This window comes from Muscardinus avellanarius, assembly GCF_963383645.1.
Source record: "Muscardinus avellanarius genome assembly, chromosome: 1".
Taxonomy (NCBI): domain Eukaryota; kingdom Metazoa; phylum Chordata; class Mammalia; order Rodentia; family Gliridae; genus Muscardinus; species Muscardinus avellanarius.
This window is the reverse complement of record NC_137786.1, coordinates 102738123-102757334: the sequence shown is the minus strand read 5'-3', so window position 1 is coordinate 102757334 and position 19212 is coordinate 102738123. Positions and strand designations below refer to the sequence as shown.

Below are 19212 nucleotides of genomic sequence, written 5' to 3'. Positions count from 1 at the left end.
TGGCACTTGATTATTTTTAGTTTTAAGTCTTTATGTTAAATTTTATTATTTAAGTATGTTTTCATGCTTTGCTCTTATTTCTAAAAAATAAAATATAAAGTCCTTAAAGTTTATGGCAATTTTCTAATACTTTTCAACCCCCAGAATTCTTGTTATAGGATGTGCTAAAAAGAAGTGTTCAATTGATTGTTACTAGAAGTTCATCTAAGAAACATTTCAGAATATAGCTTGCCACCATTTCCCAGTTAGAGGAATCAAATCCCATAAAATTTGCTTACCATGGCATTGACATTTGTATGATCCCCTTTCCTATTCCAAATGTGAATACAGGAGATTGGCAAATTCATTCCTACCCCAGTGGACAGATTTCTCAGGTCAGCAGCATTGTATTCCCTATGCAACACCATACTGTTGTTATCAGAACCAAGTCCCAAAGAGGCCCAATAGAGATATGTCTGAGAAAGTCTCTCCACCTTAGTGACATCTATTGTGGCTGATGTCAGGTAAGGATTAGAAGCCATCTTCCTTCCATGCCTCAGATCCTCTGGAGAGTGACAGCAGCTCTGAGGGCAATAACTGGCGCTCTGCCTCAACTTCATGCACACAAAGAAAAGTAAGCATCCCAGGAATAAAAAGGAAACACAGGCTAGGGCAATTACTAAGTACAAGTTCTGGACAGAAAGCTGCTCTCCTGGTTCCCAGACATCTTCAAAGTCTGGAAGGACCTGAGGCATAGAATCACTCAATAGTACACCCAGAATGACAGAGGAGGAAAGTGGTGGGTCTCCGTGGTCCTGAACTACTACAGCTACTCTCTGCTTAACTGCATCCGTGGGAAGAACTATGCGTGCAGTCCGGAGTTCTCCCATGTTGGCTGAAATTCTGAAAAGGCTAGAATCAGAAGCTTGAGCTATGTGGTAGGAAAGCCAGGCATTAGAACCACTGTCTGCATCCTCTGCCACCACTTTTGTCACCAAATGTCCAGTTATGGCAGAGCGGGGCACAATTTCCACTGGGATAGAGCCATTTCTGGGCAAAGGAAACAAGATGACTGGAGCATTATCATTGCTGTCCACCACAAACAAATTCACAGTCACTGTTGCACTTCTGGGAGGCATGCCACCATCCCTGCCTTCCACTTGGAAGTGAAACCCTCGAAACTGCTCAAAGTCAAAGGAAGTTTTGGCAGTGATCGCCCCACTGGATGGTTCCACTGCCACCAAGCTAGAGGGTAGTGTCCCCTCAGAAATAACATCCAACAACTCATAAAAGACAAGACCGTTCTTCCCCAGGTCTGGATCTTGGGCAAATACACGGCCTAAGGAGGCCCCAGGACCATTGTTTTCAGCTACAAAAAGTTCCTGTTGTGGTTGAGGAAAGCTTGGGGTGTTGTCATTCACATCCACAACTGACACAGTGAGTGTCCTCTGGGTGCTGAGTGGGGGTGAGCCACCATCCGACGCAGTGATCAGGACTTGATACTCGCTCATCTGCTCCCTGTCCAGGGGTCCATCAGTCAGCAGACTGTAGTAGTTGTCAAAGGAAGTCTTCAGCTGAAAAGGTCCCCTGCTGGACATGCTACAAGTGACTCTGCCATTGAGGCCAAGGTCCTCATCCTTCACACTAAGGAAAGCAATCACTGTGCCAGGGGCTGCATCCTCAGGTACCCAGCTGGAGAGAGTCATGAAATCCACCTCAGGAGCGTGATCATTCACGTCAGTCACCTCTACCAGCAGCTTGGCAGAGCTCGCTAGACCAAAGGTGCCTTCATCCCTTGCCTCAACATATGCCTCCAACAGTGTTTCGGGCACACCCAAGGAAGCAGCTACCCGCACCTCCCCACTTTTAGGATGCACGTGAAAGAGGTGTCGGAGCTCTGGCCGCGTGCTATTGCTTAATGAATACCAAATTTCCCCATTGGAGCCCTCATCTGGATCTGAGGCCTGCAAATGGAATAGCACAGTCCCATTGGGTGCTGTCTCTGGAACCTTGGTGCGGTACACGGAGTGCTCAAACACAGGTGCGTTGTCGTTGGTGTCCACCACGATGATAGTGATGTGTGCGTCTCCAGAGCGCGCAGGAAGCCCACCATCCCGGGCTGTGAGTACAAGCAGGTGGGTGGCTTGCTGCTCGCGATCCAGCGCTTTCTCCAACACCAACTCCGGGTATTCGCTGCCATCCACCCGCGACCCCATATCCAGGCGAAAGTGCTGGTTGGGGCTTAGGCTGTAACTCAGCATGCCGTTGCTTCCCTCGTCGGCATCTTGGGCATTGGGGAGAGTAAAGCGGGCCCCGGGAGGCAGGAACTCCGGGATGTGCAGCTGCACGTCGCCTGCTGGGAAGTGAGGTGAGTTGTCATTGGTATCCAGAACGTGGACGCGCATCTTGTGCAGCTCCAGCGGGTCCTCGAACATGAGTTCATAGGTCAAGACGCAGGCCGCTTTTGCCCCGCAGAGCTGCTCGCGGTCGGCGGGCTCTCGGACCACCAAACTACCGCTTCCCAGTTCCACTCCGAAGTAGGGCTCGCCATGGCTGGAAAGGAAGCGAAAGTTCCTCAAGGACAGAGCGGCCGCGGGCAGCTCCAAGTCCGCGGCAACATTACCTACCGCTACGCCCGGCTCGGTCTCCTCCAACACCGAGTACTCCAGCTGTCCGGCGACGGCGCCGCAGGAGACCCACAAGCAGAGCACCGCCGTCCCCCAGCCCACCATCCTCCCTCTTGACGTCCAGGCTCCACCAGCAGTGACCCGGGACCATGCTCCGGGGCAGCGCGAGCCACAGGAAGAGCGAGCTCCGCGGGTTGCAAGAGCAGCGGCCGCGGTGTCGCGCCCTCGGTGTGCGGGGAAATGCCCCGCGCCGCCGGACTGGCTCAACCCGAAGCTCCGCCGCCCTCGCCGCAGCCCGCGGCCGGGTGCGGAGGGGCGCAGCGCCGCCTAGGGGTGGCGGAGACCAGGCGCCCTGCCCCGCCGGGGACTCGCCCCAGCTCCCGCCGCGCGCCTAGGACTACGCCCTGGCACTGCTGCGTCTCAACCTCCACACCCTCCTCCCGAAGAACACCGGCAACCTGGAGTGCGCGCGTTGGGCCCCCTCCGCCGGCTGCTGGAGCCCCGAGTCGGATCCGGGGCGCTGGGACCCACCAGCCCCTCTAAGCCGGTGGAAAGGGCGGAAACCCGCGCAGACCGCAGGGCAGAGGCGCGGGGAGGCGGAACCGCGACCCTGACCCACCACGCCTTCGAGGCTTAAGGAAACTCGAGTGCTGCGGAGCTTGAGGTGTGGATTCCCAGCCTCTCTGATGCGGGTTGGAATCTCTAGGGCACCCTCTTGAGTCTAGGGAGCGTCAGAGAGTTCAAAAGATGAGACAAGGATGGGCACGTTGGGAAACAGTTTCTGCTTCAAACTTCCCGGACTCGAGCTTTTTGAGGCGCAGAGGTACAAGGCTTCTCATTCTTCTTGCTTTTCTGCGAGAACACAGTTTCTCCTTACCCTAGAGGCCCTAGTGGGGGGTGCTCTGCAGGCAGCCCTAGACGTGCTGGTATAGATCATAAACCAGTAAAAAAAAAAAAAAAAAATACCGAGAACTAGAAACTCAAAGATTTGACAGCTTGCCCCAAACAGGACGTGGGAAGATGAGGGGAAAGTAGTGAGATGCTCTCATTAAGTGTGGCCAGGAAACTGCTCTCTGTACATTTATTCTCTGTGAAGCAATTAGGTGCCCATATTTTCTCCAACTTCTCCTTTAATTCGGTCTTCTGCACTAAAATTGAGACCGTGATCAGTCTATGAGAAACATCTCTGATGCACAACATACACCTCCACATTCCACCTAACATCCTACAAATCAGTCACCTTCCCTAGGAAAGATGTGAGCTGAAAAGACTGATTTAACGATTAAGCACCAAATTCCTCATTCAGATTCTTCTTTTAATTCAGTTCCAGTGTTCAAAATTCCAAGAATTTAAAAGGCTGTCCACAGATCAAAGAGCAGAAACTCCTAGAACATTTTATTTTCTAGTTAGAAAATTGCTTAAGAGCATTATTATTTAAGCTGAATAATAGTGCATGTAGGTTAATTACACAATTCTCTCAACTTCCTGTACATTTTATTATTTCTATAATGATTTTTGTGGTACTGGGTGTGGAACACTTCTACCTCCAGGCTACACTCCCAGACCTATTTTTTTAATATTTTTACTTGGAAATAGGGTCTCTTAAGCCAGCGCGGCTGGCTTCCAAACCTGCGCGATCCTCCTGTCTCTGCCTCCCAAGCGCGGGTATTACAAGCTTATTCCACAACGCCTGGCTCTATAATAATTTTAAACTGCTGATATAAGTGATGGGGAGGGGAACAGCTCCATCATTCTATTCGTAAGGCCAGTAGTGGAACTGATCACTCTTTTTCAGTAATAACCAATTACCTTCCCTGAGCATCCATCACAAACCCATTCCCTATCTCTTCCAGGGAACTAGAAAGAGCGGGCTGCAGCACATGGCAATGAAAACATTAATGCACCCTGACTAGTTTGCCTTTATAAATTCAGGAATCTAGTCTTAGACAAAATTAAAACCAGAAACATGTCAGTCCATTAGGTAGATTCACAAATGTAAACATCACTAGGAGACCTTACTATGATGTAAAATGGCCCATGAAACCTGAACTTATTCACCAAATTTCAAAACCAAAACAAAGTATTGGCTTCAGTGCCAATGATTAGGTTTTGCATTTCCTCCTCTTAATTTAATTCTAGCGGCCATCTAGCTGCTTTGGGATGAAAGGTTATTCTTTCCACTTCTCCAGAAGATGAATACGTTTAGAGAGATGCACCCAACTTTTGGAAACTCCTCAATTTCAGACCTGTAGTCAGCCTCCAACTTTGCCAAGTTAGGAATACTTAGCACTATCTAGAGGACAGTGTGTGTAGGCATAAATTACAGTGCAAAAAAAGAGAAAAAGTCCATACAAAATTCCATCAGCATGGAAATTTTTTTACAAAATCTTCATGTGTTCTTCAGATTTCTGACTTTCCTTTTTCCTACTTCTCCATTTAAATTGCCACTGATGTCTATTTTTAAAGGATTTTATTTGTGTCAAGAATAAGTGGATAGCACCCACCTAGTAAGAACTGTCCCTAACTCCAATTATTATGTTGCATTCTTATTCAAATAAACTGGAATTTATAAGAAAGTAATATTTAGGAGAAAGGATATCCCAAGATGAGGAAAGCTAAAGATTTTTTCTTTTTGGTTAAGATGACCAAATGAACATTAAAATCCTAAATCAACAAAATTTCTCTTTAGCAGACTCTTTCACTGTTAATATTTCATTTTGTCATCTTATGGAATTTTCTGTAATTTTACCTAAAATATATGTCCAAGCTTTTACTTAAGTGCAAGTATAGCTTTAAGTGGAAAGAATGTGAAAACATAATCTTAATTTCTGTTTGTGTTTAATTTTCCAGATTATTAGTAAGTCCTCCCATTAAGCTTGATTTTCAGCTACAAATTCAAAACATTTCTTGCCATATTGCATAAGTTCTTATTAGAGATCCCAACACTAAACAATAAAATAGTAAGTCTGATACCAACCAAAAAGTTTGTCAGCAAAAGGATACTACACTTTAAATGAGAAAATATTAGATTCTATGGATACTAATAAATATGACATCATCACATTAAGTGAATTTTAATTCTATAAAATTACTTAACCAGGTCTCCAAGTCAAGTCTAATAGAGTAAGAATTCTTTAAGGTTGGAGATAAGAATTATTCAATTTTGTTTCCTAAGCTTCTACCTAAGTTCCAGGCACATAAGATATGTGCCTAAAACATTCTTGACATGCAACATCCTCTTGTGTCACTTTTTTTACTTAAACTCTTTATTAATAATGAATCACAAGCTGGGTGTGGTGGTGCACACTTGTAATCCCCGTGCTTGGGAGGCTGAGACAGGAGGATCACATAGCTTTGAAGCCAGCCTCAGCTACTTAGTGAGGCTTTCAGCAACTTAGTGAGACCCTGTTTCCAAATAAAGTATAAAACAGGTCTGGGAGTATAGCCTGGAGGTAGAGAAGCACTGGGTTCCACACCCAGTACAAAAATAAATACATACATACATACATACATACATACATACATACATAAATACATACATACATAACTCATAAGCACTTTGGGTTAAGGTAAACATTCCCTTTTTTGCTGTTTTATGGTGTGTGCGTGTGTGTGTGTGTGTGTGTGTGTGTGTGTGTGTGTGTGTGTGTGTTACTGGGGGTGGAACCCAGGAGCTTTTCTACCTCTGGACTACACTCCCAGACCTATTTTATACTTTATTTAGAAACAGGGTCACACTAAGTTGCTGAGAGCCTAAGTAGCTGAGGCTGGCTTCAACCCTGTGTGATCCTCCTTATCTCAGCCTCCCAAGCTCTGGGATTACAAGTGTAAGCCAACACACCCGGCCTATGGTATGTTATAAAGTGTGTGCATAGGAACGTGCTGTGCTGAAGTTTTTGCCCAGTAGATCCTGCCGACATTCCTGAGGTGCATCTCCCTTTCTCCCCAACTGGGAACTTCTTGGACTTTTCACAAAATCTTGTCCTGTGACACCTCAGAGGATAAAACTCGATCAGTATTTTACGCATGGGGTTTGTAAGGAAGGAGATAACTGTCGCTACTCCCACGACCTCTCTGACAGTCCCTATGGTGTAGTGTGCACATAGTTTCAACGAGGGTACTGTATTTATGGAGACCGCTGCAGGTATGAACATAGCAAGCCATTGAAACAGGAAGAAGTGACCATTACAGATCTAACTGCAAAACCAGCCCTTGCTGCTTCCTCAAGTCTCCCATCTGTAGTTGGACCACTCATCGAGGTGAACACAGGTGAAGTTGTGTCCAGAACTTCAGCCTTTCCAGCTATGGGGGCAGATGCAGAGGACTGGGTGAATGCCATTGTTGTTCCTGGGCAACCCTACTGTGGCCATAGTGCCCTTTCCTGCACTGAGGCACCCCTGCAGGGCTCAGTGACCAAGGAAAAATCAGAGAGAGAGCAAATTTCAGTGGAAACAAAGAAGCAGCTTTGCCCCTATGCTACAGTGGGAGACTGTCCCTATGGGGAGAACTGTGTGTATCTCCAAGGTGACTCCTGTGACATGTGTGGGCTGCAGGTCCTTCACCCAGTGGATGCAGTCCAGAGGTCATGGCACATCAAATCATGCATTGAGGCCCATGAGAAGGACATGGAGCTGTCTTTTGCCATGCAGTGCAGCTAAGACATGGTGTGTGGGATCTACATGGAGGTGGTCTATGAGAAAGTCAACCCAGCTAGCACCACTTTGGGATCCTCTCCAATTGCAACCACACCTACTGTCTCAAGTGTATTCGCAAGTGGAGGAGCACTAAGCAATTTGAGAGCAAGATCATAAAGTCCTGCCCAGAATGTTGAATCACATCTAACTTTGTCATTCTAGATATTAGTCATCTATTGGAGGAGTAGGTGGCAAAAATCTTCTTCAATTTTGTTGGCTTGTGGTTGAGGTTCTTGATAGTTTCCTTTGCTGTGCAGAAGCTCTTCAGTTTAATGTAATCCCATGTATTGATTTGCCTTTTAGTTTCCTGTGCCTTTGGGGTCCTGTTGAGAAAGTTTTTATCTGTGCCTATGTGTTGCAGTGTTGGTCCTCTTCAAGGACCAAGGAAAGTTTTTATCTGTGCCTATGTGTTGCCTATGGTCCTCTTCAAGGACCCTCAAGGTTTCATCATATTAAATGAGGAAAAACTTCGAGAATTTCTCCTAAAATCAGGAACAAGCCGGGTGTGGTGGCACACGCTTGTAATCCTCAAGCTTGGGAGGCTGAGACAGTAGGACTGCGCAGGTTCAAAGCCAGCCTAAGCTGGCTTAAGAAATCCTGTTTCCAAATAAAAATATAAAATAGGTATGGAAGTGTAGCCCGGAGGTAGAAGGCCCCTGAGTTCCATCCCCAGCAGTACCAAAAAAAAAAAAAAAAACCAGGAACAAGATAAGGATGCCCATTATCACCACTTCTTTTCAATATAGTACTTGAGACTCTAGCCAGAGAAATAAGGCAAGAAAAGAAAATCAAAGGAGTACATATAGGAAAAGAAGAACTCAAACTTTCACTATTGGCAGATAATATGATTCTATACTTAGAAGATCCAACGCTCAACCAAAAGGCTTATAGAACTAATCAAAAAATTCATCAAAATGTCTGGATACAAAATCAATCTTAAAAAATTAAAAGTTTTCTGTATACCATAATCCACTGAGAAAGAAATCCAGAAAACACTTACACTCAGAATTTCCCACAAAAAAATAAAATATTTAGGAATAAACTTAACCAAAGAGGTAAAAAACCTCTACAAAGAAAATTATAAAACATTGAAAAAAGAAATCGAAGAAGACCTTAGAAGATGGAAAGATCCTTCATGTTCATGGATAGGCAGAATAAATATAATCAAAATGGCCATACTTCCCAGAATGATCTACAGATTCAACACAATACCCATTAAATTACCAAGATCATTCCTTACAGACATAGAAAAATCAGTCCTTAAATTTGTTTGGAACAATAAAAAACTCAAAATACCCAAAGTCATTCTCAGTAACATAAACCATGCAGGAGGAATCACAATACCTGACTTTAAACTATACTACAAGGCTATAGTAATAAAAACAGCATGGTAATGGCACAAAAACAGATACACACCAGTGGAGCAGAATAGAAGACTCAGAAACAAATCCGCACACTTACAGCCAATTAATTTTTTACAAAGGGGCCAAAAACATACACTGGAAAAAAGATAGCCTGTTCAACAAATGGTGTTGGCAAAACTGGTTAAGCATATGCAGAAAAATGGAAATAAATCCCGCTTTCTCACCCTGCACAGAGTCAATTCAAGATGGATCAAAGACTTGGAAATTAGACCTCTGGCTTTTTCTATTGGTTAGTCTAGCTAAAGTTTGCCAATTTTGTTTATCTTTTCAAGGAAAAACTTTTGAATTTATTGTCTTTACTACTTTTTCATTAATTTATGATTTCCTTCCCTCTGCTCAATTTGTTTGCTTTTAGTATTGAAGATACTAAAACCACTGAATTATAAAATTAAATAGTTGAATTATATGATAAGTAAAATATATCTCAATAAAGATACTGTAAAATTTTTAAATTAAAAAAAAACTATAAAAAAGGTAAAATTTAATCCACTAAATGAGAATTTTTGGAAATAATATATCTAATAAAATACCTGTATTTAGAATATACAGAACCCTTACAGAGTCCAGTAGAGTAGAGGATGGATGGAGGAAAAAAAGGGAAAAGGAGAGGTATAGGAGAATGAATTAGACCAAATTATACTATGTATGGCTGTGACTATATCACAGGGAAGATACTGTTATGTACAATTATAATTTGCTAACAAAAATATTTTTAAAGAAGAACTTTTGCTATTCAATAATAAAAAGACAAGTAAACCAGTTTAAATGGTCAAAGGATTCTGAAAACATACTTATCCAAAGAGGATATACAAGTAGCCAGTAAGCACATGAAAAGAGGTTTGTCACTAGTCATCATGGAAATGAAAATCAAAGCCAACTATAAGACATTCCTTCACATGTACCAGGATGCCTATAAACAAAAAGACAATAACAGGGTTGTCAAGGATATAGAGATATTGAAACTTTCATACACATTTGAAGGAATGTAAACCATTTTGAAAAACATTCTAGCAGTTCTTCAAAAAATTACATAATTACCACATAGTTCAGTAATTCCACTCCTAGTTATGTGCTGAAGAGAACTGAAAACATGTGTCCACACAGAAACCTGTACATAAATGTTTATAGCATCATTATTCATAATAGTCAAAATGAAAACAACCCAAATGTCTATAAACTGATGACTAGGTAAATATATCTCTCCCATGCAATTGAATATTTTTCAGTAATAAAAGGAAATGAATTACTGATTCATATCACAATGTTGATAAACTTTGAAAAGATTATGCTAAATAAAATAAGTCATTCACAAAGGACTTTATAGTGTATGATTCTACTCATAAGAAATAGCTCAGTGCAGTAGCAAATGCCTGGAATCTGAGTGACTCTGGAGCCTGAGACAAAAGGATAGCAAGGTGGAGGCCAGCCTTGGTAATTCAAGAGATCCCCGTCTCAAAAACTAATAAAATAAAATTAAAAAGGTGAGGGTGTATATCAGTAGTAGAGCATCCCTGGGCTCAATCCCCAGTTCTGCAAAAAAAAAGTAAGGAAGAAAGAAAGAAATGTTCAGAATAAGTAATTCTATAAAGAAATAGAATATGTTTTTGTTTTTTTAGATAGAGAGTTGGCAAGTTTTCATGGAGAGAGTGGTAGTTGAACGGTGAGAGTTTAAAAGTTTTCAATCTACTGTGAATGATGGTAAGCAATTCTGTAGATGTATTAAAAATTATTTAACTGTACACTTTAAATAGATGAACTGTGTGATATGTGAATTATACTTCAATAAATCCATTACCAAAAAAGAGAAAGAAAAACATTTTTAGACAGAGAAAAACTGAGAGAACCAAATGCCTTTTAGCCATTCCCAGCAAGAAATATCAAAAGGGTTTTTTTCAGACTGAATGAAAACCATATAGGCCATAAACGCAAATCTTCCAAAAACTAAGAATTTCAAAGAAAAAATGAAAGAAGTTAAAAAAATTCGATTTTCTCATTCTTCATTAATATACAAGATGGCTATTTGTTTAAAATAATAATAGTAAACACTTGGGAGAATGAAATAAGAGGATTACAGGTTCAGAGCCAGCCTCACCAACTTAACCAGACCCTGTTTCAAAATAAAAAAAATAATAAAAAGGATAAAGGGTATAGCTCGGAAGTAGAATGCCATTGAGTTTAATCCCAAGTACCGATAAAATAAAAAATAATAGTAATAATGTAGGTGATGATTATAGCCAATGAATAACTGAAATGAATGGCACCAATCTCAAGATAGGGGAGAGGAATTGGGGACAGTTTATTATGGCACATTTGTCAAACACAAAGCAAAGCATAGAAGTGTTATTTAAAGGTAGATTTAGATTACATTTAAGTATTATATTGCGATATACTATTATATAACTATATGTTATAAATTCTAGGACTAGTAAGTCTTTTTTTTTTTTTGGTGGTACTAGGATTCCTGGAAACCCTTCTACTTCTGGGCTACACTCCCAGATCTATTTTTATACTTTTTTATTTGGAAACAGGATCTTTTAAGCCAGCGCAGCTGACTTTCAACCTGCGCGATCCTCCTGTCTCTGCCTCCCAAGCATGGGGATTAAAAGCATGCACCACCATGCCTGGCATAAGTCTTTTAAAATAATTATTAAAAATAGATAAAGTGAAAAAATGCTCAATCAAAACCAAAGTAAGAAGAAACATAGCCAGTGACAATAAACAAAAAAGTTATGACCCTAGTTGATAAGCATCCAAATATACAATAATAGCTTTAAATGTGAATAGTCTAAATTAAATTAAAAACAAATTTAAAAGCATAGATTGTCAGAGTATATTAAGGAAATAACCAACTATATTTATTTATAAGAAATCCACTTTAAATATAAAACTAATATATTAAAGGTAAAAATTTGGAGAAGATATGTTATATTAACACAAATCAAAAGAAAGCCTGAGTAGCATATTGTCAGACAAAGCTAACTTTATTACAACAAAAAATATTTGGGATTAATAAAGTCACTGCAAAATAATCAAAGGGTCAACTCTCCAATAATATATAGCAATCCTACACTTGTATGCACCTAGTCAAAATATACAAGTCAAAGACTGATAGAATGGAAGTAAATAATAGACAAACCTATAGTAGTAATTAGAAACTTTAAAATTCCTGTCAGTAGTTGGCATATCAAGAAAGAAAAAAATTAGTATGTATGGTGTTAACCTGAAGAACGTCATTCTTAACCAGAAACAACAGAATATACATTCTTCTCAAGTTCACATGGAACATTCACTAGATGGGGCACATGCTGGGCCATTAGAAAACACTTTGAAACTAGAAAAATAAAAATTAATTATAATGCACCAATAGATAAAAAAATTATGCAAGATTTGTTTTCAGACCAAAGTAGAATTAAATTGAAAATCAATAATAACTGGGAATACCCAACTATTTGAAAATTAAATAACAAATTTCAACATAACATCTGGGCAAGAGAATTCTCAAAAGAATACTTAAAATAGTAAATGAAAATGAAAACACAACTTACCAAAATTTATGGAATGCAGAGAAGATAGCACTTGGAGGGTTATTTATACTTATAAATTTACATATTAGAGACCTGGGTGTGTGGAGCATAATTATAATCCCAGCACTTGGGAGCCTGAGACAGAAAAATACTGGTTCGTGGCTAGCTTCAGCTACTTAGTGAAGCCATCCGCAACTTAGTGAGACTGTTTCAAAATAAAGAATAAGCCAGGAATGGTGGCACATGCTTGTAATCCCAGCATTCAGGAGGCTAAGACTGGAGGATCACGGTTCGCAGACAGCCTCAGCTACTTAGTGAGGCCCTCTGCAACTTAGTGAGACCCTGTCTCAAAATAAATAATAAAGCCGGGCGTGGTGGTGCACGTTTGTAATCTCCGTGCTTGGGAGGCAGAGACAGGAGGATCGCGCAGGTTCGAAGCCAGCTGCGCGCGCTGGCTTAGGAGACCCTGTTTCCAAATAAAATGTAAAAATAGGTCTGGGAGTGTAGCCCAGAGGTAGAAGGGATTCCAGGAACCCCAGTACTACCAAAATAATAATAATAATGACAGGGGGTATAGCTCAGAGGTTGAATGCCCCTGGGTTCCATCCCCAGACCCACAAAAAGGAAAGAGAGAAAGAAAGAAAGAAAGAAAGAAAGAAAGAAAGAAAGAAAGAAAGAAAGAAAGAAAGAAAGAGATAGATTGGGCTGGGGGTGTAGTTTGGAGGAAGAATGCCCCTGGGTTCAGTCCCCAGCACCACAAAAAATATTTACATTTTAGAAAAGAAGATCATTTTTTGTGGGATGTCCTTAGTGGAAGTGTTTTCTGGATTTCTTTCTGTATGAAGGATTCTCAAAAGAATGGGAATGAACTTACTGTATGATCCAGCAATACCATTTCTGGATGTCTACCCAAAAGAATGGAAACCAAACTGCCAAATGAATGCATGCATTTCTATGTTCATAGCTGTACAATTCACAATTGCCAAACTATGGAGCCAGCCAAGATGTGCATCAACAGGTGAATGGATTACAAAACTGTGAAGCACACCTGTAATCCTAGTACTTGGGATGCTGAGAAAGAAGAATGACAGGTTCAATCCCAGCCTCAGCAACTTAATGAGATCCTTAGCAACTTAGCAAGACCTTGTTTCAAAATAAAAAATAAAAAGGGCCTGGTGTGTAGCTCAGAGGCAGAAAGCTCCTGAGTTCAATCTTTAAATAAGGATTATAAATAGCCCTATCCCCATAAATTTATAAATTAAATAAAATGGAACAATTCATTTGGAAACACAAACTAGAATTCATGTAAAGAAAGCCCTAAATGTATTAAAAGAGTTGAATACTTAAAAAAACAAGATACCAAGCCCATATGGCTTCACTGGTGAATTCTCCCAAGCACTTATGGAAGAATAGTAGCAATTCTTCACAATTTTGTCTAGAAAATAAACACAGAAGGAACATTTCCTAATCCAGTCTATGGGGCCAGCATTATCCTAACAATAAAACAAAACAAAAAACACACATTACAAGAAAACAAAATTCTCATAAACATATTGGTAAGCTGAATAATGGCCCCTCCAAAATGTCCATGTTATGATTTCAGAATCTGTAAAAATAATATTCTACATAGTAAAAGGAACTTTCAAGATGTGATTAACTTAAGGATTTTGACTATGGGTAGATTATCCTGGATTACTGGGGTGAGCACAATGTAATCACAAGACTCCTTAAAAGAATAGGACATGAGGAAGAGTCACCAGTAGACAATGGGACTATGTTGGGGATGGAGTAATATGAGAAAGAAGTCACAAAACTGAGGAATACAGGCAGCTTCTAGAATCTGAAAAAGGCAAGAAAATGGTAACTCTTTCCTAAAGCCTCCAGAAAAAGTGAAGCCCTGCTACATCTTAATTTTAGACTTCAGACTTTCAAAATTTCAAAAGAATATATCTGTATTATTTGAAACCACTAAATTTGAGGTATTTTGTTATAGTATCAATGGGAAACTAAAACAAACATAGGGTGACTTCCAGGAAGATGGCAATGGAGGGAAGCAGCACATACCAGTCCTGCTGACACCTGATCTCCATTGCCTTAAAAACAGCATTCTTACAAAGGACAGAAAACATCACAACTCTAAAGAGAACAAAGGTGGGAGGAAAAAAAGGCTAGGGGACTGATAAGACAGCAGAAAAGAAACCTGCCTGCCTCATGGCCATGGGTGCCACAGGGTGCCATCTTGCCTCACTGTACCTGACTCCAGAGACTAACAGGAAAACAATCAAGGACCTGAAGCAAGCAGCTGCAGATCTTCAGAATTGTAAGCCATCAGTTCCTCCAGCACAGACACAGAATACAACTTGCAGCAGTGACAGCCGAGCTCACTAGGCCCTCCAGAGATCCAGATCAGCACCCAACAACACCATCATAAGTGAAACCGCCATCCCCATAGGAGAACAACCATTGCAGTACCCCCGGGGAATTGTGCAACCTCGGTAACCTCCCTGGGTCTGAGACTTTGCATTTCAACCCAGAGAACATAGGGAATGAGTCTGCTGTTGGACATAGCAGAGAAGCAGACAGACTCAGGCTCTGCATCAGTAGAAAGTGAGACCTATGCTTAACACTAGATCCAACTAGTAGGATCACCGGGATCACCACAGACCACCCAATCATGGTGAACAGGGAGAAGTCAGACAAGACCAGCCCCAGAAGTGTAGAAAAGAGACTCTTAGACTGAATTTGTTCTCAGAGGCATCTGCCACCTATGGAGGCAGGGAAAGACCAAGACTCCACATCTGTGGAAAGCATAGAGGGTGATCTATGTTTAACACTAGATCCAGCCCCATTGATACTAGCCATGTGCATATACTGAGAAAGACTCAGAGATCCAGGATTGCAGCAGAAAAAGTGCCAGTGGCACTTGGTGTCTGCACAGAGAGAGAGACTGCAGAGGCCCAGTCTGCTAAATATTCATATATTTGTAGGGTTGCATTATTTTGTTGTTTTGTTTTGTGAGTATGTATGCCTATTTTTTACTCTTTTTCCAACCCCTTTCCCAAGCTTCTTCCCTTGTACATATCTACTCTCTTCTCTCTATCCCTTTCTTTCTTGTTTTTCTCTCTTCTATTCCTTGTCTTGTATTAAATCCACTTCATATCACTATATGAGAAACTCTACATTGATTACTAGAATACTACTACATATTCACTATCTCTAATCTCTACTCTATACTACCTTACCAAACTCATACTCTCATTCTATTTGATCCTATCTAAGGCTTTTCCCTATTCTTCCACTTACAACTTCACTTCCCTCCTCACTCAACCTTCACTGTTCAATACAATACAACTTGTCCTTGGATATACTAGCTGACACCTAGAGACTAAGAGAAATCCATCAAAAGCAACAGATACAAACTTCTGAAATCATGAGAATGAGGAATAACAAGGAAGCAATGAGCTCCCACAACCCCACAATAACAGAACCTGACCACAAAATTGCAGAGATCTCCAGAAGGTCAAATCAGGAATGTAACTGTAGAAATAATACAGGACTTCCAAAAAGAATTTAGAGAGAGTCTGAAATAAAGATTTCAATCATTGAAATGAAGGCATCAATTCAAACTATAAACAGTTGATTAGACCACATGGAGAATAGAATCTCACTCCTAGAAGATGATCACTCCAAAAATGAGCACATAATATGTAACTTAGTAAAAACAATTTGACAGCATGAATTGTACATCAAAGAAATATGGGCCCATTTTAAAAGAGCTAAACTAAGAATAATTGGCATAAAAGAGGGAATAGAAGGTAAACCAAAAAGATCAACAATCTTTTCAAATAAGTAATATCAGAAAATTTTCCAAACATAGAACAAGAGGTCAATACACAGGTACAGGAAATTCATAGAACCCCCTTTAGACGCCACATAACAGAACTGACCAATGTAGAAGCCAGGGAGAAAATCTTAAAGGCAAGAAAAACAAAAGACCAAGTGACATTCAGAGGCGAACCAATTAGAATCACTGCCAACTTCCCAAACCAAGTCATGAAAGCCAGAAGGGCCTGAAGTAACATATTCCAAACTCTGAAAGAAAACAATTTGTAGCCAAAAATTTCCTACCCAGAAAAACTATCTCTCAAATTAGAGAGGGAAGCCAGGCATGGTGGCGCACACTTGTAATCCCCACGCTTGGGAGGCAGAGACAGGAGGATCATGCAGGTTCAAAGCCAGCCACACGCGCTGGCTTAGGAGACCCTATTTCCAAATAAAAATGTAAAAATAGGTCTGGGAGTGTAGCCCAGAGGTAGAATGGCTTCCAGGAACCCCAGTATCACCAAAAAAAAAAAAAAAAAAAGATAGAGGGAAATAAAAATCTTCCACAACAAACAGAAGCTGAAGGAATTTATGTCTTCCAAACCAGCACTAGAGAAAATACTCAAAGATATTAACTGCAAAGAAAAAATAAGTAATACATGCCAAAACCAGAGAAATGAAAATTTCCACCCAGTAAACAACTAAGCAAAGAAGAGCAAACACTACCTCAAACAGAAGATGAATCTCAATATGTTAGGAATTAAAAAACGTCTCTCAGTAATCACATCAAACATGAATGGACTCATTTCCCCAATAAAAAGACATAAGGTGGTAAAATGAATTAAAAATCAGAATCCATCTATCTGCTGCCTGCAAGAAATACACATTACAAGTAATGATAGTCACAAACTAAAGGTAAAGGGCTGGAGCAAGGTAATCCAGGCCAATGGAACTCGAAGACAAGGAGAAGTAGCAACAATGATATCAGACAAGTTAGACTTCAAGCCTAAGCTTATTAGAAGAGACAAAGCAGATCATTTTTTACTGGTCAAAGGAACAATCCAGCAAGAGGAAATAATAATTGTCAACATTTATGCCCCCAAAACAGGTGCAGCTACTTTCATAAAACAAACTCTTTGCAACATTAAAGCACACATAAAGTCCCAGTACAATAATACTGGGAGACTCCAACACCCCTCTCACACCATTAGACCGATCTTCCAGACAAAAGGTCAGTATAGATGCCTCAGACCCAGAGAACACCATCAACCAAATGGAGCTATTAAACACTTATAGAATATCCCACCCAACTACAGGAGAGTTCACATTTTCTCAGCTGCTCATGAAACCTTCTCCAAAATAGATCACATCCTGCTCACAAGTGAGTACTAGCAAATTCAAAAAATGTGACATACTTTCCTGTGTCTTTTCAGACCATAATAGAATGAAACTAGAAATCAACTATAAGAAGACCCAGAGAAACTACATAAACATTTGGAGACTGAACACCACACTGATGAATGAAGAATGGGTCATAGGGGTGAAATCAAGAAATTTCTAGAAACAAGTGAAAATAAAGATGCAACATATTTTAAAACCTCTGGGACAACTTGAAGGCAGTATTAAAAGAAAAATTCATAGCACTGAGTACCCATATAAGGACAGAAAATCACCAAATAACCTAATGACATACCTCAAAGCCCTTGAAAAATAGGAACAGTCTAACCCCAAAGCCAGTAAAAGGCAGGAAATTATTAAAATCAGAGCAGAAATCAATGAAGTACAGAATAAAAAATACAGAAAATCAACAAAACCAAAATCTGGTTTCTTGAAAAAATTAACAAGATAGATAAACCACTAACCAATTTAACCAAAAAGAAGAGAGAATAAACACAAATTATGAAGATAAGAGATGTAAAAGAAGATAATACCACCAACAGTATAGAAATCCAGAAGATTATCAGAAACTACTTTGAAAAACTATACTCCAACAAAATGAAAAATCTGGAAGAAATGTACAAATTTCTTTTCTTCTTTTTTAAATTTTTTTTAAAAAAATTCTAGATAAACACAACCTTCCTAAGATGAGTCAAGAAGATATAGAAAATTTAAATTGACCAATAGCAATCAAAGAGATTGAAAAAGCGAAAAAGAACTTACTATCAAAGAAAAGCTCAGTATCAGAAGGTTTCCCAGGTGAATTTTATAAAACCTTAATAGAAGAGCTAATCCCAATACTCCTCAATCTATTTCATGAAATAGAAACCGCACTCTCCCACATGCGTTCTATGAAGCTAACATTACATTAACATCAAAACCAAATAAAGTCAGCTCATGGAAGGAAACTACAGGCCTTTATTTTTGATGAATGTGGAAGCAAAACTGCTAAACAAAATACTAGCAACATGCATTCAAAACCACATCAAGAAAATCATACACCATAACCAAGTAGGGTTAATCCCAGGGATGCAAAGCTGGTACAACATACAAAAATCAATCCATGTAATTCATTACATAAACAGAACCAAAGACAAAAATCACATGCTCATTTCAACAGACACTGAAAAAGAATTTGACAAAATCAAACATCCATTTATGCCAAAAGCACTGTGAAAGTCAAAATAGAAAGAACATACCTCAGCAAAATAGTCAATATACAATAGACCCACAGCCAACATCATATTAAATCTATGTAATTCATCACATAAACAGAACCAAAGAAAAAAATCACATGATCATTTCAATAGATGCTGAAAAAGCAATCAACAAAATCCAACACCTATTTATGGTAAAATCACTGCAGAGAATCAGAACAGAAGGAACATATCTCAGCATTATAAAGGCAAGAAACAATAGGCCCAAGACAACATCATATTAAATGGGGAAAAACTGAGAATTCCCCCTAAAAAGAAGAACAAGAATGTCCATTATTACCACTTCTCTTCAATATAGTACTAGAGACTCTAGCCAAAGCAATAAGGCAAGAAAAGAAAGTCAAAGGAGTACAAATAGGAAAAGAAGAACTCAAACTTTCACTCTTTGCAGGTGACATGATACTATACTTAGAATACCCAACAAACTCAACCAAAAGGCTTATAAAACTGATCAACAAATTCAGCACAGTGTTTGGATACAAAATCAA

General features: G+C 39.9%; 2 protein-coding genes and 1 pseudogene across 7 annotated transcripts in view; 1 reads left to right on the top strand and 2 right to left on the bottom strand.

Annotated features, from left to right (window-relative positions):
- The window catches only part of LOC308274983 (protocadherin gamma-C4), a gene marked incomplete at both ends in the record, with an annotated part of 798148 nt that overhangs the window by 672754 nt on the left and 106182 nt on the right, over positions 1 to 19212 (bottom strand). The window lies entirely within an intron of this gene.
- LOC308274951 (protocadherin alpha-C2) overlaps positions 1 to 19212 on the bottom strand; it is a gene marked incomplete at both ends in the record, with an annotated part of 130355 nt that overhangs the window by 98670 nt on the left and 12473 nt on the right. The window contains one exon of one of the 4 annotated variants that reach the window (XM_080712938.1): positions 279 to 2711. The exons of the other annotated variants lie outside the window; for them this stretch is intronic. Within the exon in view, the coding sequence (XP_080569064.1) occupies positions 279 to 2711 (2433 nt within the window). Of the gene's footprint in view, positions 1 to 278; positions 2712 to 19212 lie in introns of those variants that run through there. 4 annotated transcript variants of the gene reach the window in all.
- Positions 3365 to 7488, top strand: LOC308270673 (E3 ubiquitin-protein ligase makorin-1-like; annotated as a pseudogene). Its single transcript has 2 exons — positions 3365 to 3532; positions 6605 to 7488. The product of its transcript is annotated as an E3 ubiquitin-protein ligase makorin-1-like (transcript).